This window comes from Fundulus heteroclitus, chromosome 5 (genome assembly GCF_011125445.2).
Source record: "Fundulus heteroclitus isolate FHET01 chromosome 5, MU-UCD_Fhet_4.1, whole genome shotgun sequence".
In the NCBI taxonomy this organism is placed as follows: domain Eukaryota; kingdom Metazoa; phylum Chordata; class Actinopteri; order Cyprinodontiformes; family Fundulidae; genus Fundulus; species Fundulus heteroclitus.
In genome coordinates this window covers 10,541,447-10,567,650 of record NC_046365.1, presented here as the reverse complement: position 1 = coordinate 10,567,650, position 26,204 = coordinate 10,541,447, and the positions used below count along the sequence as shown (strand labels likewise).

General features: G+C 40.7%; 1 protein-coding gene across 1 annotated transcript in view; it reads left to right on the top strand.

The window, feature by feature from the left end:
• ptprdb (protein tyrosine phosphatase receptor type Db) overlaps nt 1-26,204 on the top strand; it is a gene marked incomplete in the record, with an annotated part of 229,714 nt that overhangs the window by 137,942 nt on the left and 65,568 nt on the right. The window contains 1 exon segment of the mRNA XM_036136866.1: nt 25,620-25,769. Within this exon segment, the coding sequence (XP_035992759.1) occupies nt 25,685-25,769 (85 nt within the window).

Here is a 26,204-nt window from a genome sequence, read left to right as displayed (position 1 = left end):
AAGTCTTTTTGGGGATGCCTCTATCAGCGTTTGCAGACTGAAAACCTTCGCCTGTCGTCATTGCAAATAGCTCCAGCTTAGCTGTCTCTGCTGAAGAAAAGCATGACGATGCCATCGTCGTGACGCTGCTTTCCCACTTTACACAGCTTTTTACGCGTAGGCCACAAGGTTAACTTTTATGTCTCGACTGACCAGAGCACCTTCTCCCACATTTGTGTTGACGCCTCTACACAGTCCATCAATAATAGCTGCCTTTTCAGCTGATTCTACCACCCGAGCAGCGGATCTCTGCAGGTCCTCCAGAGGTACTTCTTCTCTAAATACGTCTCTTCTTTCCTGCCATGCTGGTTTATGTTAACAGCTACTCTATGCCTTTGTAGGTTTGCAGTTGGGACACCCTATTTCCACTTTAACATTGTGGATCAAACCGTGCTCAATTTAGACTCTTTTACAACCTAGATCTGCTTCAGACTTCTCCACAACTTTATCCCTGGTCTGTGTTCCCTGGACTTGACGATGCCATTTGTTTCCTAACGTTTTCTTGAGGATCTCTGAGGCCTTCACGGAAGATCTTTAGCGGTAAAGGAGGCTTAACATACAGCATATATGCACGCACCTCCCCATGGATCCTTTAGTTTTCTGCTTCACCGTTATTTACTGCTTTGTGTTGGACAGTCACGCAACATCTGGATAAAACACCCTGGAATTTGTGGCTGTAAAGGGCCAAAATGGGGAGAACGTTTCAGAGGGTACGAAGACTTTAGCAAGCCACCGTAGGTTGTGTCTTTGTTCTCGTGTCAAAATGCGTTCCCAAGTGAGCGGTCATTGTGGTAATTAAGTGTGCATGCACACTCATTACACACTGTCAGACATGGGGCCATGCGCTCTGACTCTCTCTCTCTCTCTCTGTCTCTCTCTCTCTCTGTCTCTCTCTCTCTCTCTCTCTCTCTCTCTCTCTCATACACACAGCTGCTACTGTATGCACACACACGGAGGGGCTGTTTACAGACTGCTCCTATCCTGATGACAAACCGTGACAAACGAGTCTGTTCAGAACACATTTAGGTCTCGTTGCATCCACACACCCCCCCCCCCCCACACCTACCCATTCTTCTCCTTTTCATAACTTCGACAAGGGCAACTCACCCATCGTTTCCGTACACAGCACCGATCCATCAGCGCGCTGCCACAACCTGCCGCTGCTCCTTGACAAATGACTTTTCGTGTGCTGATGCATTGGGCTCTCAGACTTTAAGGAAGTGACAGATTAGATCATTATCCTCTTTTATGATTGTGTGAGCACTGTTTTGTTATAGTTTTGGGTTCTTTTTTTATCGTTTTTTTTTTTTTTTTTGTCAGGTCCATGTTTGTGTTGTTCTTTGAACGAAACACTTTTCCTTTTCAACTTCCTCGACAAGACAGTTGAAAAGGGAGAGCGGATCAGAGGAGAACGCTTTGAAGGTGAAGGCATTTTCTTCTTGAGGAAAAGAGAAACCTTTTCAGGAAAACACCTAGATAAACTTACACCGTGTGCTTTTTATGCATTAAGTACTATATGAACAGCTTCGTAGCATAATGACCGTTCTCAAGTACAATTCCTGAAGTGTATTAGTCAGGCCGGGGTGCAATATTCAGCTGAGCCTTTGATCCTTAGGAGAAAAGAAACGTAAATCTTACAATGACATTCTGTGAACACTGAATAAGATTATGTTTGTTTTAATTTTTTTTTTTAATCTGGCAAACTTTCTAACCCTGAGGAATGAAAAATGCTCAGTCTTGCTCCTAGAAATGTTTCAGGTAGACCGGAGTTGGTTTAACATATTTATACAAAAAGCTTTAGTTAAAATGCTGCAGTATCACAGCACCACTGCAAAAGATATGCAGCAAACATGTATAACATCATCTAATTGCTTGCATGAAATAGATATTTCTAACATGCATTTTAAAGCAATATAAAATACATGATTATTGGACTTAGGAAACCTGCCTGCCAGGAATAAACGGTGCATTTGGCCAAATAAATGGACTTTCAATTCCTCCATGGCCAAACTGGGTGCTTAGTTTTTAGTGGCTGAGGTCCTAAAGTTCACAAAGACTGTTAAAAAGAGAAGTAAAAGAAGCAAAAAAAAAGATATATGTTGAAGTATTATTATTGATATCATAGCAATATTCAGTAATAGTATCGCAATAACTTGTTTTTCTAATATTGTGCTTGATACACAAACTTAAACCTTTTGTCAAATGTTTTAACTAAGTGTTGTTGTTCTGGTCATTTGGCTCATTATAACATTTAACACTTAAATAAAATGAGGTGTTATTAGCTGGATTTTAGTTGGGCTATCTGCTCTGGTAGCCAGCCTGCTACCAGCTGCTCATAGCTTGTTCGCTGTAGTTTTAAAACAGTGTTACCTCAGGAGGAGCGATGACTAGCGCCTCTTTAACTTTCTACACCACGTCTGTCTGTGCTTTCGAGTGTGACACAGATACAAACTGGCCATCTACAGTCTGACCGCCTATGATGTGTAAATATCCTCATCACAGCTGATAATAAAGATGGTTTCATAAAGTAGTACAACGTGAGTCCATGAAGCTACAGTCTGCTGTTTTTCTTTTGCCTGTATCGAAGTCAGAAATGTAACTTTGAATCAGTACCTTAAAAGATCAGCAGTTTTTTTTTTTTTTGTCTTCATTGCTCAGTGATCACGACATGCAGAATATGCCCACTGGAACAGAGTGATTTTGTTTTGATTAACCCAGTGCACTCATATCCAGTGTGTAGCTAACCCCGTGAAGATAAACCGATGCTACGCTTCCTATAGATTTTGACATTACAGAGAAGTTGCATATTTGCAGTGCGTGGTATGCTTTTACGGAGATTTCTGAAATGTTAGTACCATGTGCTGCACCTGCCGATGCGTGGCCTGGCAGACTGATCTTGTGCAGTAATCCCCATCCATCTCCGGCTCAAAACACCTCTCATGACCTTAAGTATGGTTCAAAATCTTCTTAAATGTTCCCGTCTCTGAAAAGCTGTCTCTGGCTCTGAACGACCTCTCACTCTCAGATTGTTATTCTTTTTTCTTTTTTTTACATTTTAGGTCTTTTTTCCAATGTAAAGTCTTTTTTTTTTTTTCAAACGAACTCTGAACTCCCACAAGTGCTTCGTATCTCCAGGCACTCATCAGAGCAATGAAGCTGCTGTTTGACCTGCCAGTGGAATCATTTATGAAGAGGGACGTGCTTCCAGTGTTTGTAGAGTGCTGCGGTGCTGCTCTTAGTCAGGCCTGCTGTGCTGAACCCGGACCTCTGAATCCCCCTCCCTTGGTGTGAAGTCACGACGGACAACAACAACACTGAGGACATGCATTGACAGACAGCAGGCTTCTACGCAGCAGTCTGTCTTCATTAGAGGTTTCATTTGACCACCATACCAAATATGCAAAGCTTCATTCATTTTCTATGCAGCCGATATTAAAGTACCTGCTGTATAAACCTGTGGATGTGTTTTTGCTTTGCGCTGCGGTTCATATACGTACATATGTGTGTTTGTGTGTGGAAAAGAGAGTCCTCCCCTGGTGCGTTTCTTCTTCTCAGTATTCACCCAATGGCTTCAAGTCCTTGTTTTCTGTTACCACATCCCTCTGAGAGGAAGACAAACTGAACACAAATCGGCTCATATATGCAATGACATATGCATACACAATATTATTTTTCATTCCTTTCTTCTCTTTCCTCTTCTCGTTCAGTTCGCAGTGGTATTTTGTTGTCTATTGAAGCATATACATTCCACAGTCAGGATCTGAATGTGGAGTCAAAGCTATGTCCTAATTTGAAAAATTTCAAACTATTATGCTAAAACAATGTGATAATCTGCACTTTTATATATATATACATATATATATATATATAGCATGTATCTCTATAATTTTTTAATTTTTGATCGCGCAAACACGTTTGCCTTGTAGTGCGTGTGTTACGGTTACATTCACGCTTGTTCGCTAAATAGATGAATTCAATCACCAAAAACTATTAAAAAAATAAATTGTCTATTGAAGCATATAAGTCGGGATCTGAATGTGGAGTCAAAGCTATGTCCTAATTTGAAAAGTTTCAAATTATTATGCTAAAACAATGTGATAATCTGCACTTTTATATATATATATATACATATATATATATATATATAGCATGTATCTATATCATTTCTTAATTTTTGACCGCGCAAACACCTTTGCCTTGTAGTGCGTGTGTTACGGTTACATTCACGCTTGTTCGCTAAATAGATGAATTCAATCACCAAAAACAATTAAAAAAATAAAGCAACACAGCAAAATGTGGAGGAAGAGAAATGTAGGCATAGCTATGGCATGGGTAGCAATAAGTCTTTCATTTCCACGGTTTGGTCTTTTGCAGTAACCTTTTCCACGGGATAAAGGTTTTTTGAGACGGACTTGAAAGGGCCCAAGAAAGACCAGCCATTTTTGATGCTTATAACAAGCATTGCACATGCACAAAGCAGGCTGCCTGGTGTTTCTCAAAATCTTGGTTTTAAACATCCACTCAGATGTGCACCCAGAACTGAGTTTTTAATGTTCTCCACTTTTCAAAAAGCGTCCCGTCACTCACTTTTTTTCTGATTTTTGACATTCCTGCTGTAAAAGGCCTGCTGTATTCAAGAAGACGCTAGCTAAATGACATTTTGGACTCAGCAGGACAAAAGGCGAACTGTGAGTTATTTAACAAACCAGTTATGCGTGTTTTAGCAATGCTTTTCCTCAACTCTCCAAATAGCTTTTTATTTTTATTTTTATTGAGCTTCAAAGCTTAACTAAGTTTCTTATCACTTCCCAGAAGTTAGCTTAGCAACAGTAATAAAGCCGTATTTATTTATTTTCTTTGTCTTAGCCGTGGTGTTGCCAACTTTTTTTCTATATTCAGCTAGTTTTAAGAACAACTTGTTACAGATGTTGTGCTCTTTGCTGTTTTTTTTTATTAAGTAGCAGTAGCTGCCTGAAGCCTCCAACCCATCCCAAAGCACTGCAGGGGGCCGTAGTCTATCCCAGTGGTCTATCCCAGCTGCAGCCAGAGCAGGAGATGTTTACCCTTCCAGAGTACTACAGTCAAAACCAGCCTTTTAAATCAGGATATGATTCCCACTCCTGCTTTTTTTTTTTAGTTTAAAGTTTATACTGAGGCATGCTGAGGTGAATAGGTAGACGTTTAGTTTATGTTAGACTACATTAGTCAAGGTATGTAAACGGCTAATAAGTCAAATTTAGACATTTTGTTTAGATGAGGAAAAGTTTACAATGGCGTTCCGCGGTCAATTTTTGTCTTTTTCTATACAGTGTCCATTCCGATTACACGTTGCCACATACGCAAATAAAGTGATAATATCATTTTGCAACTTTCTAAGATCTCAATAACATTCAGTAACTACTTTCTTTACTGAGGAGTTGGACTCTGTGCCAGCACAGTGTGATTATAAAACGCTCTTGCCACACAGAGCCTATGGCGACACTGTTTATCGTGTTCTTGTATCCAGAGTTACTCCCAACGGCTATTAGCATAACCATTTTTTTTTTTTTTTTTTTTTTTTTTTTTTTTTTTTTTTGGAGATTTTTCTAGTGGCTCGCTTTTTATTACGGTAGGCTGACAGGAAGGGGGTGGAAGAGGGGGAGAGACATGTGGCAAAGGGGTCAAATGTAAGCGTAGTTTTATCAAAAAAATAATTAAAGCTATGTCCCGAAAAGCGTAGCCATTCGATCACTGTTTATAGATTTAGCTTTTTATGAGCTTCTGTAATCTTTAGTCAATTAAATGTGTAAAATATGCTGCATTAGATCACAAGGGGGAACGTTATGTGAAAGGGTATGGTAACTTTCCCTCTATGCACCCTCCTCCAGTGGCCCACAACTAGTTTCATCATGAGGACTTTAGACACGGCACATTTAAATAAAAGAGGAGCTTTGTGCAAAAGTTAAGCGCGAGTAAATAACGCGCATCGCCGCTGGAGTCATTTATCAGTTTTACCGGCGTAGAAGCGTTGCAACTTTGCTTTAATAATGCCGATGCCGAGTAAGCAATATTTTTTAACTTAGTTCTAGGTCCTCTCTGACTTATGTGTCTTCTTACCACATCTTGTTTGGAGCAGCTCAGATGAGAAAAGTTTGAATAAGTTTATGCTGAAATAAATGACTCTATGGTGTACCAGTAGGAGATTTAATCTCTTGAAAATTTCTCTGTCGTGCTCAAGCAGCTTTCCGTTTAGGAACCGCTCCCATTGTGCAGCGGCTGAGCGCAGCAGACTGGCGTGACTCTTTGTAAAGTCGTGGCCGCCTCTCCATCTTGTGTCAGTATTCTTCAAACTCCGCATCCACCGCAGCTCTGATCTCCTTTCCTCGTTGACATCGTTGGGCTTTTGACGCCCCCAGTGGCAGCAGGGTTTTGAAAATGCAGAGCCATTCAGGTGACTTGATTCACAGTGACAACCCAGGACCATTTGGGAGCCATGTAACCATGGCAACTCCCACCACAACGCTCTTCGGTGGTTGGTCGACAGGTCCTGTCAGCGCTGGTGTTCCTCGCATCTATTTTTAATGACCAGTGTACTTAGTTCCTCTTCCTGGGCCTGTCTCCCTGAGGTTCCATCTCCAAGAAGAAGAGATGTACATTGTGGAAAAAGCCCATATTATATATTTATTGAACTCTGTCTTAATTATTAAGCCAAAGGAGATAGGGGTTCTCTCTCTGTCTCTTCTACCTCCTTTTAACTTTTGAGAGGAAGATCCCTCCACTCCCCTCTCGTCTCTCATCTCACACTTTCTTTCCATTTGTAAGGCTGCCATCTATTCCAGGCAACAACTTCATGTCCATTTTAAGGAACCACTAAAAGTACAATTGTAAATGTTCGGGTCATCCTACTCAGCTGCGCGTTTCATTTAATCTGAGCAAGGCATTTTTCAGTAACTGTACAATATATTTTATATTTTATTGTAGACGTTTCCTTCACTCACTGGTGATACACCTGAATTTCACCCACCGTGGGACAATAAAGGGTTGTCCTATTCTTAATAAATATGGAGCTTTATGTGATGCACCTCTCCAATGAATTATGAAGGAAGGAAGGTGTTGTCAAACTTTTCGTGGCCAGGGACCCCTTAGCAGTGGTTGCATTTTTCCAAAGACCCTGTTAGATTCCTCATGCTGATAATATTTTTTAAACAGCCTTTTGTACTGATAGATACATTTGGAATTATGTATGCTTTCAAAACTTTATATAAATACACCTAATATAACAGATTTGGTGGAGATTAGATCCTCATTCTCGATTAAGCCAAACTCGATGTAACTGTTGTCATACTTCCTAAGTTTAGCTGTTTTGGTTTTTACCTTATTTGATTAAGTGGACAGAGTTAAATATTTGTCCATTGTGTTACTTAGCTCAACCCTGACGCATCCTTAGCAGTGCCTCCTCAGACCTGACAACATGCATTTCACGGACGCCCAGCCCGTGATTCGCGGACCCCCGGGGGTCTGGGGACCCCAGTTTGAGGGTGTTCTGTGAACTTTAACTCAAAGAGCAGGGCCGTTGAAATGCTTTTACTGCTTGCAGAGTTTTTCCTGTTTTTGCTTCATTGTCTTAGCTGAGATTAACTCTTTTATGTACATGCAGATCTAATTGCTGCCAGACATGATGAATGTCACAGAAATACAACCTGTCTGACAACGCAAAGGTGGCTAAAAGATCTCAAAAAGCAACATGCCGGGTCCAATCTCAAGAAATTCAAGAACACGAGAAAGAAAGTTTTTTAGATATATTAGTCTGGGAAATGTGACAAAGGCTTGCAAAAAATGGCTTTTCAAAAACTGGGAAAGGATGCAACAACAGTGAAGCTTCCCAGGAGTCGCCGACCTACCAGGATTTCTCCAAATGCTCATCCAGACGGTTACAAAAAAAGACCCAGAACAACATGTAGAGCACCGCAGGCCTGAATTGCCTCAGTTTAGCTTAGTCTTGATCTTAAGTCTTAGTCTCAAGACACTGGACATACAAGGGAGAGTTTCAACACTCAAAAAAAAAAACAAGACCACAAACCTCTGTATCACATTTGCCGAACAAAAATCAGGATTGAGCACTGAAAATTTTGGGAAAATGTCCTGTGGACCAAGAAGACCAAATTGAATCTTTTCCAGAAGGTTTCATCATGTCTGGCGTAAAGCAAACACATCATTTCAGAAGAAGAACAGCATACCGACAGTCAAACATGGTGGTGGTAGTGTGGTGGTGCTGCCTTAGCACCTGGAAGACTTCCACCACTAGTTCAGCTTTTTGCCAGAGGAATGTAAAGTAAATGAAGGTTTTTACGTCAAAGAAGGAGGCAAAAAGGGTGAAACAGCCAGAATGTATGAGCCAGTCACTTTTTCACTTAGGGCCAGCTTGGTTTGGACAACTACAAATTAAATCATCATGTCTTAACTACCTTTTGTATTTGCTCCGTCTAACTTTGTCATGTATGTTATACAAAAACAGAAGAAAAAAAAAACATGTAAGGAGGAATGGACGTAGTTATGGTTGATTGTACAGCTGGCAGGGTCCCTCAGTTTGCCTCCGTGCACAAACAAACAAAACCATCCAAAAATCCACGGATAGTGTTTGCATCTTGGATTTTCCCTGCATGTTATTTTGAGTCAGACCCGTGTATTCACACTACTACTGCGCCGCCCCAAAATCAATGGGAGGGGAAGGGTTCTGTAACCCCATCCTTCATGTTCAGCCGTCGTAAGAGGACATCGGAGAAGATTGATCAAAAATATATTTCTGGGCCCTGTTGCCCACACAGTGCTCTATGACCTTCAAGGGGCTTCTTTTTTTTTTATGATGTTTGTTTATGATCAGCGCGGCTTCATTTTGTGAAGTACCAGTCGATTCCAACCTTTTTTTTTTTCCCCCATATTGTTGTAGCTTTGCATCTAAATACACCCAATAAAGATTTGATAATGAGGCTTTAAGTTGTATACGGAACATAAAATCAACCTGGAGGAAGCGCGTGTTTTTTTCACTCCTGTGCTCTGGGACTTGGGGGAGGGTTTTGTTTAGTCTTACAACAGGGAAGGCCGTCTCCCGACTTGTGGTCCACTGTGGAATTCAGTGAACGGACGAGGCGGGGTTCGTATGAACTACAGCGCGGTTTATCCACCGCCTCCCGCTCATCCTCTCCCTGTGAGATAAAGGCAAGCAGAAGGCTCGCTTTCTGCAATTGTTACGTGTTTGCCTAAGGGCTTTGCCGTTAGTGCACTTTCAAGAAGGCTGAAAGGTAAAGGACTGCGCTGTGTGTTTAAAGCCTCCACTGAATGCCCAGTTTGAGATAGTATATAACGGAAGCGCCTCTGAGAGATGGGTTATAGCTGGATCCGGCATGTGAATAAAAGGCAGTTATTGAAGGGTTGGCCCCTTCCCGGCCCAGAGGAAATCCATATTTTATTTGACATTAGAGCTGCTCAGGAGCTGTAAATTATTACTGCTGTACTCCACCTGCTTGTGGAGGTCACCTAGCCGGAAAGATCGGTAGAAATGTGTGGGTGTTTGTGGACGTGTCGACAGATGCGTTCCTTCCTGATCTGTATTCAGCCCTTCTTTCTTACCCCAGAATACAAGTGTCTGAAGTCCCACCGTAACCATACTGCAGGCCCACCCATCCATAGGTCTATGCGCCCCCCCCCCCCCGCCCACCGCCCATCCACCCATGTGCTAAAACACATTACAGAGCTGACTGCCTCCAGTGTGCCACTTTATCCCCAACACTAAAGCCTCTCTGCTGTACATTGTTTCCCACTGGAGGAGGTGAGGATCACAAGGTTACAAGCCGTACCAAATAATTTATTTGCAGATTTGGCGTGCAGTATTTTGGACCCTAATATAGCAACAAACAGCTATTCAACATGCAAAGTAATGCAAGATCTACTCGCAGAGTCTGGAAACAACTATTTTGTGGCTAAGGTGACCCTGCCTCAGAAAGGGATAGTGGTAAAGTCAGTAAGGTTTTTAGTTTTTCAAAACTGTTAAGCCACATGTAGTGTTGCAAGTTGGGTCTTAAGTTAGAGAGTGGCAACCCGGGGCTCCCGAGCTACAGGTGGCTCTTCCCACAATGGCTCTCAATTACTTTGCATCAATATGATAAGAAACTAATGTGTTTAAATATAGATATAAAAACAGACGAAGGTTTTAGCATTTTTCGTTTTTTAATGAAACAATTGTATTGCATTTTCACAGCAGAATTAAATTAAAAGTACCAATAATACAGTCTGTAATATGTCTTTAGATCTATTGTTCTTGTCATTACATTGGACACTATTTGTTTTTTGTTTTATAATCTTCCAAAAATATCAACATCCAGTATATCCATCCCTTTGTTTTTCAAGATATTTAAGTTTTTCTTTATTTTAAAACCTTAAAGTTGAAATAAAATGGTAGTTGATAAAAAAAAGACATCAGAGTCCTTACAGTCATATTCAATATATTAAATATTATTGAAAAGATATTTTATTTTAACTCATTGAGTTAAACACAATATATAGATTACACACAGACTAATGTTTTCAAGCCTTTATTTCTTTTAATTATGGTGATCTTCTGCTTGCAGCGAAGGAAAACATGATATTTAAGATTAGAATATTACATCAGATGAATAAAAAACATTAATACAGAAATATTAACCATTAACCAAATATTAACCATTAGGTAGGTTTTCAGACCTACCTAATGGTTGTGATTTTCAAAGGTTTTAATCTAACAGCTGATCCCTGTCAGAATAAATAATCTATTTTATTGAATACAAAGGGTTAGCAGATAGTTATACAAAAAATTATAAGTTGTCTTTTTTCAAAATGTTATGAAACATTTGCGGTTCTAAACATTATATTTAACTTTCGGTTGTAAATGTTTCATTTCCCTGGCTGCACATGCCCAAAGAAATATTATTTTTATGACAAAACAAATCACAAATAGGCAGTGCCTTAAAACTATTCCTACCCCTTGAACCTTTGGTCACGTTATAACCACAATCTCACTGAATTTGTGTTAGGATTTTGTGGGAGAGCGACACAAACACCTTCACAGAGTCAATCTCGTATACCGACTCTATTCCCTTGTAGCTCCGGCTGGATGTTTAGGGTTGATTTGGTGATGGAGGGTGAACATCCTCCCTGATCTCGTCTTTTGCAGACTCTTAAGAGGTTTTCTTCACAGATGCATTTAGTTGTTCTATTTTCCCATCAAGTCTGACAAGTTTCCCTGTCCCTGCTGAATTAGAACATCCCCACAACAGGATGCCGCCATCATAGCGTTTCAAAATGGGAATGGTGCATTGACGGGGTGATCGATGAGTTTTTCATCAAGGCTAAAAAGTAAATTTTTTTGGTCTTATCTGCTCTGAGCACGTCGTGACACACATTTGTTGTGTCCCCTGCTTGAGTTGTGGCGAACTGCAAAAGGACGTTCCTTAAGTCTCTCCTTCAGCAGTTTTTCCTTCCTTCTACTTCGACAAATAAACTACACGCAGCTGGTTTACTTATTGGGTGACCTCTGAAGGCAATTGGTTTGAGTGGATTTTAATTTGTGGTTCCAGTTAAGTTAAAAGGGTGGAATGCAAATAACAAAGAGACATGAAACCCGAATCAGCTGGACTGCTGTTTAAACACTAATACGTGGTAAGGACAATTGCAAAGAAGTAAAACATCTGACAGAACTCAGAACTTTAATGCTATGTGACAGAAACAATTAGAAACTGAATTTAAAGTAGAAGGTTCAAATTAAAAAGTAAGGACCAAGAACATAAACAAGGGTTTGCTATGTGACTAATAGCTGTGTGGTTGTGTTTTTAACCGGGGGAAGAAGTCAAGCTCTCCTTGAGCTGGGTTTCAGTCCAAGCTGTTTGGTTTGGTGCTGTGTGGCCAGCGTCACATGCACATGAAAGTGCCCGCAGATCAGTTCTAAGTGACTGAAATTCCAAATTTTCTTAAGCTTAACAACCCGTATTTTTCTCCCTTTAAAAAGCCTCCAAAAAACGAGAGGACCGTGCCCAAAAGTTAACTTTGTTGGGTTTGTTTCTGTCCTTGGCAAGCTATGAGGGTAAACACGGAAATTAGCCACCTGGCACGGCCATCTTGCTAACCTCGTTATCTAAACCCATGATTTCTTATGGCTGACCGACTCAATGACATATCTTCCTGTGCATAGTGGCCTCCATGCGTGCCCGGGGCTGTGGAAAGCTTTCCACTCAATGCAATTTTGTAGGAATAGCAGCAAACCAAATAAAACGGTTTGTTTGCAGTTTGCAAAAAAAAAAAAAAAAAAAGGATGGCAAGAGACCATGGAGAGACAAACAGTGGCTACATATGGGACTGGTCTGCTGTTCCTGGTCCTTTTAAAGGAGATGAAGAGGCTATCTCCAGGAGGACAATTTTCTTTAAAACCACAAATTCTATTATTCTATTTGGTCTGGTTTCTCATCTGTGACCTCCAGCTGGAGTTTATGTTGTTTACTATCAGACTATTGGCCTCCTTATAGCCCTCAGGGTAATCCGTCGGTGAATGGAAGCGCTGGGTTTCCAGAGAGTCGGCTAATCTCCGATTGTAAAAGAGAGGCTGGTTTTCCTAAATGAATATAAAAGATAAGTAATTCTTTAGATGAGTGGGTACTTTGGACGAGATGGGCAAAATATAAAAGATAGTTATCTCCTTTATCTGCTAATGCTCTACTTCTATATACGTCATTTACCTCGTGGCAACGTGAGTTTTTTTATTGGCAAAAACAAGCAGGTTGTGTTTGGCTCTTTCGCTGTTAACAGTCGTTTGTCCTCGTTTATGATTGGACCAAATGTTTTTTTTGTTGCAAACTTTGCACAAAATATGAGAAGGTCTGGCACGGTTATGAATTTAGAAAACTGTCCGAATCTGTTTTTTTCTCACTGACCATGAACTGGCTTGCTAAAAAGTCAAACAAGGTTCTTGACCTGTAGCATTATATGGATCAGCGGTTCCCTACGTGGGGGTTAGGACCCCCCAAGGGGGTCGCGAGATGATTTGATGTTGATGTGCTAAAAAATTTAGCATTTCCTTATTTGTGAAACTGATATCTAAGCATAACTTTAAAAGATGCTCTGCATTCCTCATTTTAACGCAGACGGATGGCTGCAATTTTTTTGTAAGAGTTCTTACAAAAATATGACTTTATCTTTGTAATTTTACAAATGTATGCTTATAATTTCCATACAAAAAATAAGGGGGAAAAAATCCCACTGGAAAGGATAGGGTCGCTAGTCTGGCACTGTTTAAATGAGATCATTATCTTATTTGGGATAATTTAGAGGGAGGGGGGGCTTCATTTAAGTATATGTCTGAGTATATTTAAGAATGACTCTTCTTAAAATAGCTCAGAGAACCGACAACACAGTGATAGATGCAGAATTGCTTCACTGAAGTAACCACATTAGCTCACTTTCTCTCCTCCTCTTGCGTTCTTTCCTCAGCCTCCATCAGCTAGCCCTTCCCTCCGTACTCCACGACTCAGATCCCTCTCCTTAACCTTTTGGCTCCTCAGCCGAAGCTCATCTCTCAGATTTCTCTCACTTCCTCCATCCATCCGTCTCCCAAAGCGGTCCTGCTGCCAGCTTTACGACCCTCTCACTAATGCACCTCTCAATTAGCCTTCGGTAAGCTTTCCGCTAACGGCGGTGCGAATAGGTAATTACATGTTGTCACCCCCCCCCCCCCCCCCCCCAGCCCCTCCACCAGCTCACACACGTACACGCAGAGACACACCTCTTGACGATCCACTCAGCCTCGCTCATCTCTGTCTACCCCTCTTCCTCTCTGCTTCTCTCGGTATCATGCATGGCCGCGTGCCAGAGTTGCTCCAGCAGAGCTTAAGCGCGGGCCTGTTAGTCACAGCTGTCTTAATGCTTTCATTGCCCGTGGTGCATGGGGCACGGGCGGAGAGACCGTCTAAAATCTTGGGACTCAACCTAATCGCTGTTATATTGACTCCTAGACTTGTTTATCAGGTGGAGTCCATCAAAAAGAATTGATTTAACATGTTCATTGACAGTAGTTGGGGTTTATAACCTGTGCCTCTGCATTCCCATGGCTATTTATGGGAAGCATGGGTGATGTGTTGTCAGCTCCTGCGTGTGCTGGGGTCAAACGAAGTAAATTAATGAATATAAACAAAATGTAAATTAATGCTAATACATCAAGCTTGACTAGTCTTTTATAATGTTTACCACAGCGTCTAAATACCTACTCAACTCTGCCCATCCCTGCAACCTCTCTGCCGGCCTGTTTTCTGACAGAAGGAGTCTCTTGATCAAGCAACTCAAATCAAACAGATTTGCCTCCAGCCGTGACCGTCTGTGTGTTTTTTTACAGACAGAAACATTCCCAAACAGCCGTACAGCTGACTGGCAGTGCACAGCAACAGGCGGGGGAGGGGAGCGGCTCTTTTCTGTGTGTGCCATACTGCTGAGGATGAAAGCATAATCTGGCATCTCATTAAAGTGCTTCTAATAGAGGCCTAATAAGACTCATGGGGGTAGAAAGTAGGCAAAAGACTTAGGAGATTAAACTTTATACTTGAAATTCAAAGGAATTGAAATCTTAGCGGCACTAATTATTAGGTGTGCTTTGCTGCACTGTATAAAATTCTTCTTTCACACATGGAAGCAGTACTGGATTTTGTATGGGCAATGCGGCTCACGCCCAGGGTTACAAGACCTGGGGGGCAATGCCAACTCTCAGGACAAGAATCTCCACTGTCAGCTGCCCCCCAAGTAGTTTTCTGTTATTAATCTGCATGCCCAGCTAAAAGGGAGTGGATACCAGGGTGGGCACTCAAAGTGGGTGGCTTTGAGCACTGAAGCTGGTGTCTGCCCTAAGATTTGGTGCTGAATTAAAGGGCTATAAGGAGTCTGGACTGCATGTCTGGTTCAAAATCTAAAATGGGCAAAGCTACACTGTTCTTATGGTTCTGATGAATTGTGTAGTAAAAGGTTTTGAGTTGTATTTTTGTACGTTGCGTCTTATCAAGAAAAGAAGCTCGCTGAGGGCGTAATTCCTTTAAGGCAGTGCAGTACTTGTTTGGCATCCCGTTCAGGTTTTGATGAGTCCGGCTCATACCAAGCAAACGCATCTAAACTCCCTGGAAAAATAGGTGTTTGTCGCGATCCTGGGCTGTAAGAAGTCTGGCGATGCAGCAGAAGATGAGAAAAAGAGGTCAGGTTGGTGAGCAGTTAGACGAGGAAGTACAAGCTTTTATACTTAGGGAGAAGGCACTCAAGAAAAAGATTCAAAGGAAGCGTAAGAGCCAGGGACGAAGAGGGAGAAGGGGAGAAATAAGGGGATGTGGTAAGTTTAATAACACGGCTCAAGTTACCTTTTAATTTAAGCGCTTTTGCATTCCTCTTTCTCATCTATCTAAGTCATTTTTTTTTTTTGATAGAAAAGGTACTCAATCTATAACCTTGAATAAACTTTTATATTGTTCACTCTACTATCATGGTCATTAGAGAGATTTGGGGATATATTTATATATTTATATTTATATTTTTTAAATGTGTGTGTATATATATATATATATATATATATATATATATATATATATATATATATATATATATATATATAAACAACAGATTTTTATTTGTGGAAAGCTCATTATATTTAGGGACATAATAAACAATGTATGTTTTCCCTCATATAGACATAATTGTCTGGGAGTCTTTTGGGAATTTTAAAATAAACAATGGAATTCCTATGAATGTTTGAAACTTGCTACGTACTTTGGCCTTTAATGATTAAGGGGTCGTTCATAATTTTCAACCTTTTCAAAAGTGTACAAAACATATTAATCCTAAAAACAGTTTTTAAATGAAGTAGATATTGTTATTTTATCACTGTAGCTAACCTATTTTACACTGTACTGACTGTAAAGGACTCTGACTTTGATGGAGCTGCTTACATCCGTGTTTATCCGTGCGGGAGAAGCATGAGAAGATTTTCTGTATTTCAAATTTTTGCCGCAAGTTTTACTACTTTTCTCATATTGTTGTGGTTCATCATTGAGGTTTTAGCTCTTGCAGAGATGCTAACGCCGTTTTCGCTGCAGCAGAAAATTATCGGCAGCTCTCCCGTGACTTTGTGAAGTTTTTGTATAGGCTCACACAGATCCATCCCTGCAGGATGGAAAACATTTCATTTCAGCTTAAACATTTCGATCCTTGACCTGTCGTGCAAAGAACTTGGGAATATCATGTAGCAACCAACGTGATCGCTTTACAGACTTATTACGGGAACACTTACAACATTGTCAAATACTTGCAAACGCCATGTTGCCTTTTATTGAGACTATACCTACAAACACGACTTCTGTCTTGCTCTGATTTGCTCAGGTTCAAGTATTGATTTAAAGTGATGGGATTGTTCCTGCCCCTTATATTTTAACACACACACACACACACACAAACACACCACTTTGCATAGAGGATGGTCTTTGTACACAGACACATACAGTAGTTTCTCTTGGGTGGCTGAGTGAGTCACTCCGAGAAGAAAGGCAATTAAATTCTGTCACAGTGTCATCCCCACAGACGCTGCCGCTGAGACTTGTGGCCTTTAAACACCAACATTTCTCCTGGAAACAGGCTCAGGGCTTACTTATGGAGTCTGTTTGTGTACCGTTGGGGGAGATGACAGATAACTGGTAATCAGCTTGTGGATGAGTTGATGTGCGCACACATGCTCACTAGTCAAACACATCAAACGGCTCTCCCTTCAAGCTCCCTCCAGCGATGTTTTTTTTTTTTTTTTTTATCTGTTGCACTGCGAGGGAAGAGTTGGAGACGGGAGTGGAACTTTGCGTCTTTGCGAAATACAAGTGTTAGTCTCAATGATAGTTAAAGAACCAAAAAAAGGGCCAAAAGACAGAGAGTTTGAGCTCTTTTTATGACATATTTAGGTGGTATTCATATTTGTATAACCAGGTGTGTTTACCTGGATATACAATTTAGGTACAAAACGTGTCCGGTATTCATAAAACAACTTGTATCTCACAACTGAGTGACAGACCAGAGAGTTTGAAACAAGCCTAAATAAACTATTGATCTTAATCTGCAATTACAGCTTCTAGTCTTTTTGCTGCTAAAGAAAGTCCAGGATGATTCTGCCACCATCAGGTTTTACCAAACCTTAAAATTGACCTCTTCTGGCTTTCTTACAACTGTGACTTTTTTTCTTGCCATTCTGGGCTTGTCGGACGAAATGTGCGCTGCTGCTCTGCAGCTCCTCCAAAGTTAACAGATGCCTGTCACTTACTTTAGGTTGTAGACTTTTTCCAGTTGGTTTGCAGTCTCACCATATACTCTTTGCATTTTCCAGATGATACACTGAACAGTGTTCTGTGAGATTTTCCAAGCTTTAACACTGTTGCGTAACCTAACCTCGCTTCAAAAGTATATAGCCACGTAATATGCATACAAAAAAGACCAAAAAACGTTTAATCATGATGAAATAAGGTTATATACACAAAGTCTCCACCTTAATAGTGTTTTGATAGTTCTATTTGAGCTGACAGATAATTTGCTCTCGGGCACGATTAACAAATATAAACAGACGTGGCCACATCTAGCGACAGTATCACAGAACAGAATCATAATGCCGCTTTGCTTCGTTACTAAAGCGCTTGTAAATAAGCCTGACCCTCTGCAATGCCTCGCAATAAAGCAGCAGCTCGGCACATTCAAAGACCAACCGTTATTAATTAAATAAACCGATCTACAAAAACTTTAAGAACCTCATATCTTATCATTTACTCACGTCAATCAACTCTGCGATCACATCTGAGCTTCGGCAGCTTTAGCGTCCGCTTCAGTGAACACCAACGTTCATACTGTATTCCCAGCAACATTCCTGTCTTTTCCCTCTTGGAATTTTTTTTTTTTTTTTGCTTTTTTTTTCCGCTGGATCTTGGACCATTCTTCATTGTTTCGCAGGGAGATGCTAATAGTTGTTAGCCGGTTCCCTGTTTTAACCCCTGCTGCACATGAGCAGTACGTACTTATATCATAAATAAACACGAAAGGCTGTATTTACAAACAAATTGAGGAAAAAACAAGCATAAAACAACAAAATAACAATTAATACACGAGCAGGACGTGATAATCTGTCATAAAAACTTTGTATGCAGCCAGAGTGAGCTACTGATGTATAAATTAAAAAAGTCAAATAACGTGGCTATGCACCCTTAAACTTTTCCACAGCTTTCTCACTGACCGTCTGCTCTGTTCCTTGTTCTTCATGAGGCTCTTTGTTCACTAATATATTCTAAAAAAAAAACACTTCACAAGCAGGTCTATTTAGATTAATTATACACATGGGGGACCCCACTTACTGATGAAAAACTTCTCATATTGGATTTTATTTTGGGGTAGCATGATAAAGGGGCCTGGATGCAATTGTAAGCCATACTTGTATGATTTTCCTTCCACTTCACAATGACTACTTTCTTATTCTTATCCCAAAGAGACGTATTGAAGTTTTTGGTTCGGACTTGGAAAGGGTGTGAAGATCTTTTAAGAGTTGTGAAGACATTTTCAGGGCAAATGAAACCTTGACTTGGATTCACGGCTGATCTCTAATAAAGACTTGTGTGTCCCACTTAGCTCCTCTTGTTTTCTGTCCACATTCATGATGCAACAATCACAAATTGGCTCCTTTGGTGACGCATCTGTCAGTCCGCCACCATTTCAACAGGGCAAACAGAATAAGTTAATTAGCATGTCTAATTGCATTTGGTGGCTCGGCTTTTGGAATATGGAATCAAATTAGGTTTCCCACTGTTCTTTTCCACGGCACATGGTTAGCCTTGAGCTACGCTTTTTAGGATCTGCCTTTTGTCTTTGTCTCTATCTTTCTCAACATCCCTTCCAGCTGTACTACGCCGTCGCTTTGTAGTCTGCCCTCTTCTCTCTCATCATCCGCCCACGCTGTCTTTTTTATTTCCATTCCATTTTTGGATCACAGGCTCGCTTCTAAATTGCCTTTCCTCACTTTTGCCTCCTCGTCTGTTAACTTTGGTGCCCCCGTCTCTCGGCAGATTGACTCCTCATTTACGCCGGCGTTTCACATAAAGAAATGAGCTCGTACCTTCGACGTTCTTAAATCCGAGTTAACGCTCGAGTCATTTGTGTGTTGGAATGTAACTTTCATTGGCCGTAAGATAAAGCGGCCAAATTAACCTTCTCGCTTTTCCTCCTGTGCCCCGTTGTCCGTCCTGCACAGAAAGCTCAGCCTCCGCCTCACAGACAGCCGTTGTTCTGTTAGACGCTGTCCAAGAGATAAGTGTAACAGATACCTGCAGGCCCATGCAGACAGACGGTGTCTAATTGAGTGATAGGACCTAATGTAAGTGAATGGTTTAGTACCGACTGTGATCCGCAGCAGCAGGAGACGCTCCCACACAGGGAAAAGGCTTTCTATTCAGTCCTTCAGTAATGCCTGCAACAACAGAACCCAATCTGGTCACTAGCTGGCTGCCATTTCTCTGTGTGGTTTGTGTCTGAGCGTGCATGCCCAGCTTCAGTTATTGTCTTTTTGCGTTGTTTCTTTTTGTCGTTTTTGCTTATTTGCCCTCTTCTCGTCTCTGTTCTTGTGCCTTTTTATCTGGCCTCCGTCCCCACCGCTCCCTCAACACTCCCATCCAGTTATCTTAGCCTTTTAATTAACGTGACATGCTGTGAAGTGCAATACTAAATAATGCAGGCTTTTCCAGTGACACCGAATCAGCTGGACTGATTAGTGGACACACAAACGCGCTCGCGTTCACGCACGCTAACACCAAAGCGGTGTCGGTGTCCAGTTACGCCACAAGGGGTTTGAAAAGGGGTTGAGGTAATGCTGCGATGATAAAAGCAGGGTTACTAAGTAAATTACGAAATGAGGGGGAAATGTGGACATTGTTAAAGAGGCAGGAATTAAAAAAAGAAAACTCTCCATCCATCGATCAATCAATTGCCTTCTGTTTATCTGTAAAGGGGTCAGAAGGTTATGGAGGGAAACACAGGCAACTCTTTATATATATATATATATATATATATATATATATATATATAGATATATAAATATCTATCTATATATATATATATATATATATATATATATATATATATATATATATATATATATATATATATTAGGGCTGGGCAACGATTAAAATATTTAATCGCGATTAATCGCCCTGATTAATCGCGATTAATCGCGATTAATCGCATTGTATTTACAAACTCCAAGAATGAATTCAAAAGTAGTGTAAAGAGCACTTTTATTTTAATGTTCTGCTGCAAGTGTTGTAACATTTGTAGCACTTATCAGTAACACATATTTAGTGTAAAGCTCAACTTAAACATGTAAAACAAAAAATAGCAATAATAATAAATTAAAGCTTATTGCCACTGACAGGGAATTCTCTTTATGGGGAAAAAATCTACCAAAAACAGGCAATTTCTGAGGTAACAGCAGGGAGCAGCATTACCATTTTATGTTCAATACCAAAGTTTAACTTGGCAGTGGTTCCAACTAACTTGTTTCTGTCATATTCCATGCTGGAAGAACTTTAAACTGAAATGCTTGCTAACTCGATATGCTTGCGTTGCTTGCGTTTATTTGATGTTGACACGCGTTTTTTTGTTGTTGCTTTCTCGCGCGCATATAGTGAATGTCAGGGAAAAACAGGCAAAAACACATGGATACTTTGAAACGAGAAGCGACTTCACCGACAGCGTCGATGCAGACCCCGCTCCGCTTCCCACAAAACTTGTTCTGGCCGCCAACTCACCGCCTCGCCTAAGCAAATTCCTGCGGGAAACACCGCCTTCCGCATGTCGGCTTTGTTTTTTTCCGGCCAGCACCTTTCTTACTCTGAATCCGAGGCTTGGCTGACAGAGAGGTTTTTGGCGCATTATCGCCACCTACTGTTCTGATTCAAACCCCTACACCGCAGCAACAGACCTTCACAAAATAAAAGCATGTGAGCAACATGCGTTAATGCGCGTTAAAGAAAATATCGCTATAGATAGATAGATAGATAGATAGATAGATAGATAGATAGATAGATAGATAGATAGATAGATAGATAGATAGATAGATAGATAGATAGATAGATAGATAGATAGATAGATAGATAGATATAGTCCCTCTAGGGAGTTCTTGGTCTCCTCCCTATTAATCATTCTTGTAAATCCACTCAGGAGACATCATTTGTCTTGAGGGTCTTGTTCTTTCACTCATGATCCATATCCCATGACCAAAAGCAAAGGTTGTAACGTATATCGTTGGAATCATTGCAACTCCTGCTTGATCCTACCATGTGGGACCAACACCCCTGAGATATGTGAACTGTCTTGCTTGAGGTGGAGACCCACCCCCAGCCTGGACGGCATGGTCCTCTGTTTTCTAGTAAAGAAAACATTTTCAGCAATAAGGGTAACACCACTTGCTCCTTCTAGCACAGATTCCCCTTGTTCTACCAAACAGGTCACTCTATAGAAAACCATCCGGTGAGGGGTTGACACTTTTCATTTCTGTTCATTTGAAACATTCTTAAGGCAATAATGTTTTATTTCTATTGAAATCCTCGTCAGCAGCTGCTGCGATGTGGCAGCTACGTTGTCAGGCAGAGCTAAGGAAGGCCTATTTTGTCTGTTTGACACCCATAAAAATTTTATTCTAAAAAAGGTATACTTACTGTACATTTCTTGCTTGGATATGGCAATTTCTTCTCTAAAAGACGGTACTTTATTCCCCTCTTTCCTGCTGCTCTCTCACAGCTACATTGTTCATCTCCTACAGGTCCTACTAAGGCATTTTTCAGTTTAGGTTCAGAGTCTTGCCTTTTTATTTCGAAATTGAGCATCTTTCTACATTTTGTGCTGCTTGGTGTGTTGGCTTAACGTCTCACTTTAGATTCAAAGATTCTTTACTGTCATAAAATTGTTGGAGTACACATAAAAGACAGACAAAAAAACAGGTAATGAACAAGGGTTACAGAGTTTTCTTTGTTTTCGTTTTGTCTTTTTTTCTCATCATAGCGTTCAAGAGAAGCTGAATGCTCCTCTGGCTAAGAGCAAAACAAACGTTCTGATTTTTTTTTGGCACTTTTCTGATTGCATGCTCACAGGTGTCCAACAAATTATACATCAAAAAGGTCACACCCTGAATAAGTAGCTGGATTGATCTTGATGTTCCCATGACAGCAGTCAAACTTCCAAAGGTGGTCCTCGCCATCATATCTGCCATCCTGTGGTCAGATGTTAAACAGTACAAACCCCCCCAGATATAGAAATAGACGTTTAATTTTCTGATTTTGTAGATTTTTGCATGCTGTGTCTGGGCATATCCTTTATCAAAAGCAGTAAAGTATTCCTGCAGCATTATAGATTGATAAAGATGAATTTATGGAGGTGAGGGGCCTCCTTGGTTCTTAAAACATTTGACCACATTCCTGAAGAGCTCTGCTTCAATGTCCTCCAGTATGCAGAAAAGTATTATCAAGGGCAAATACAATCATTTAAAAGGGTTTGGCCAATGCAGGTACTAAATCTGTAATTTAACTTGACTGAATAATGTTTTAGTTTCATTTTAACATTGGTTAAAAGAAAGTATTCTGTGGAGATGCACCATGGCTTTTTCTGGCTGATGTCAGCTAGCTGTCTCATGCGTTAAACCATACCACGTATAAACTGATTAATGGCAACACTGTTTCATTTAAATCGTTATCTTTAACCTATAAAGTAAAATGAAATAAACACACTGTGCACGCTCTGTGTTAGAAGTAAGTGTTTTGAATCCAGCAGATAACAAAATGATAAAGAAAATGTCCCTTATATTTAATTGTGTTTTTTTCCTACTACTCCTAAACAGACCTGCATTAAAGAGCAAGCTGTGTGTAAGTGTGATTAAAGGTTAGATAGGTGTACGTTTTCTGGTTCGATGCATTCACTGAACACAATGGAAAATTGTATTTTTCATTATTCTACCTGCCCATTTAGGGTCAAACCCAATGAAGGGAAAATCCCAGATTTTGATGACTTATCGAGTGATTGGTGCATTTCTAGTACTCCGATTATTAGTATTATTACTATTATTAATATTATCATTATTATTGTTGTTATTATTATTTTTTACTTGCAATCACATTTTGGAAGCACTATAAAACAAAATTCAATTTCATTCCATAAGGCATAGTTCGCCTCCCAGCAGTGTAAATCAGTGCAGGGGACTTAATTTGTGCGGGGAGAGATCGAAGTTATCCCAAAGCAATTGTTTTGGACTAAACCAAGCGGAAAATCCAGCGCGGGTTTATTTGTTTGCTCCCTTCATCGCAGGCAGACGAGGAGCTCTGGGGCCCCTACCCCTGCCTCTTTTTTTAATCAGATGGCTTGTTCAGGAGCGGAGCGGATTAAGACTGCGGCTGCTGATGATGAATCTGTTCAGTTTTGGAGATAATGCAAAAACACATTCGCGTACGCCGTCACAAGAGCACTGCACAGCCTGGCCGCGTGCACAAGATGCAAATATGGCAACAGTTGAAGGCAGAAACATGCAGTAAACGCAGTAAATGCACGTAGCACGGCTCCTGTTTCTGAGCCGCAACGGCAATTCTGTCTGGGTGCATTTCCCACGCAAAAACTCAAATGTTCAGTGCAGTTAAAATTTGCTCTCTCAAAGCTTTTCTTCTGTTCAGTTTGTTACTACTGAGGTGTTTTAGATCGTCAAAAATAGCTTTAATTTCAGGTAAAGATGACCATAGAAAGCACAAAATACGTTTTCTATATGATGATTTGACCTCTTAAGGGATGTTCACCTCCCTCTTGTTAAACCGTGAGCTAACTGTAATTAATCCGATTTTTTTTTTGGAAAGCTGAGTTGAATTTCACCAGCCACACATAACCCAAGAAGTTTGGAAATTGCTTTAATTGTTTGACAACATGCAGTAGGCTAAAAGATGTCAAGACTGGCAAGACTTGCTGAACGGCTGAACTACAACCCATAAAACTCTGCACAACTTTTGCATATTTGCACACTTTGCATCATTGCATCTCCATCTAGCATTATAAATGCTACCGAACTCTTAGTCCTTAAAAGCATCCTTGCACAAATGCCCTTGCACAACCCAATTCTGCACATTCAATGGTTTGTATACTGTGACCTTCTCCTGCATTGTTTACATTTCAATTGTTTTTATAGTGTATTTTAAATCTATGTTTACTTTTAAATCTCTGCTGTGCCTAAAACTGTAATCTAACTTTTTACTGCAATTTACAAAGCTGTATGCAACGATATTTCGTTCTGTACGCACTCCGTGCATACAATATGACAAATAAAGTTGTCTAAGTATAAGTCTAAGAAAATGTGCCACTATCTTAAGAAAAGTCATCAGCAGAGTAGAAACAGAACGTCACTGACAAAATTGACAAAAATGATGCAGTCATAGTATCGATGAGTCCTCCAGGAAGTTGCAAAGGCACCCAGAACAGCATCTAAACTACACCAGGCCTCACTTGCCCCAGTTAGGGTCAGAAGTCCTGATTCGGCAATAGGAAAAAGACGGGCCAAAAAGTGAGCTTGTAGGAATATTGCGAGGCAAAATCCCTGCTGACCAAAACGAACACACAAAGGTCCGTCTCACATGTGGCAAAAAAACATATTTTCTTTGATGATCTACAGTGGGAGACTGGGAGATAACAGTGGGACAGACAAACAGGGAGAACGGAAAAACAAACAATTGTTGTGACAGAGCAGAGGTATTCTGGAGGAAACAATTGTTAGAAAAAGAAAATCTGTGGTGGATCGAGAAAGAAAAGGTACAATTACAAACATCTAGTCCAGGGAAAGAAGTGAGTTAAGGATGAAAGGAGGCAAAAAACTGAGCAGCATGTTGAGCCAAACAACAAGACCAGCAGGTAACAATAGCCAGTCTCCTCCCACTTTAGTCTCCTCATCGCCCATCAATCTCCTGGTCTGTCCTTCGCTCCTTTCATCAATCTGAAATCACGCTGTTCTGATGCGCGTATGGGGGAATATCCGACGTGGATGTACGGCCTCCTCTCTGGGTTCTTGTGATGAGCAGGGTGACAAAAAAAAAAAAAAAAGAAGAAAAAGGAAATCGAGGCCGTTGCTCGCTTGGGAGCTGAGAAGTCGACTTCAGAGGAGACGTGATGTTTTACTGCTAAATGTTTGCCATAAGTTGAAACTCATCAGCTACTTTTTGGAGCTTTCACACAAACACGCGCAAACGAAAAACACACCTCCGGCGATGAGTGTGTGTTCCTAATGAAGCGGGAAGAGGAGAGGCAGCTGCAGACGAGGAGCGTGAGGCCTAGAGGGTACTCACACACTCGCTGTTGCTTCGTGTGCATATGTATATTTATATATATATATATATATATATATATATATATATATATATATATATATATATATATATATATACATATATATATGCCTCTCAAAGTCTCCTAAATTGAGGTTTGTCTAATGGTTTCTCTTTTTCTTCCTCTTATCTCCTCAGGTTGTGAAGGCTTGTTTCTACCATCCTGTTGTTCAGTGAGGCTCTGAGCTCACGGTGAATACAGCATGCATGTGTCGACCTATCCCGCGATGCTCCCCGTCAGTCCAGGCCTGCTTCTCCTCAGCTTCCTCTTCCTCGCTGACGCTGACTGTGAGTGCTCCTCCTGGGCCGTTTTGCTCATCTCTCACCCTGAGTCACACGGACACGTCCGTAGCCACCCGAGACGTTCCAGAGTCCACTTAGTTTAATGAGCCTAAACCTAAAAAAAAGAAAAGAAAAGAAAAAAACAAGGGGAGAAGAGGGTGAGAACGCCATAAATGGCTGGAAAGAGAATTGAGCAAGCTATGTAGAACTGTCTGGTTTACAGCCACCTTTAATCAGGCCACGTTTGAGGCCGGTTTTAAGGTGGCGAGTAAAACATTCCTGCTTTTTTATGTCCGCCATGATTTGCAGTTTCACGTCTGAGTCCCTGCTTTTTCCACCGGAATGGTTCAACCACTGTGTCACATCTAAATGGTTTGCATTTGCCGTTAAATGCCGGTTATGGATACATAAAGGACCAAACCTATGTAAGAATGCATTTAT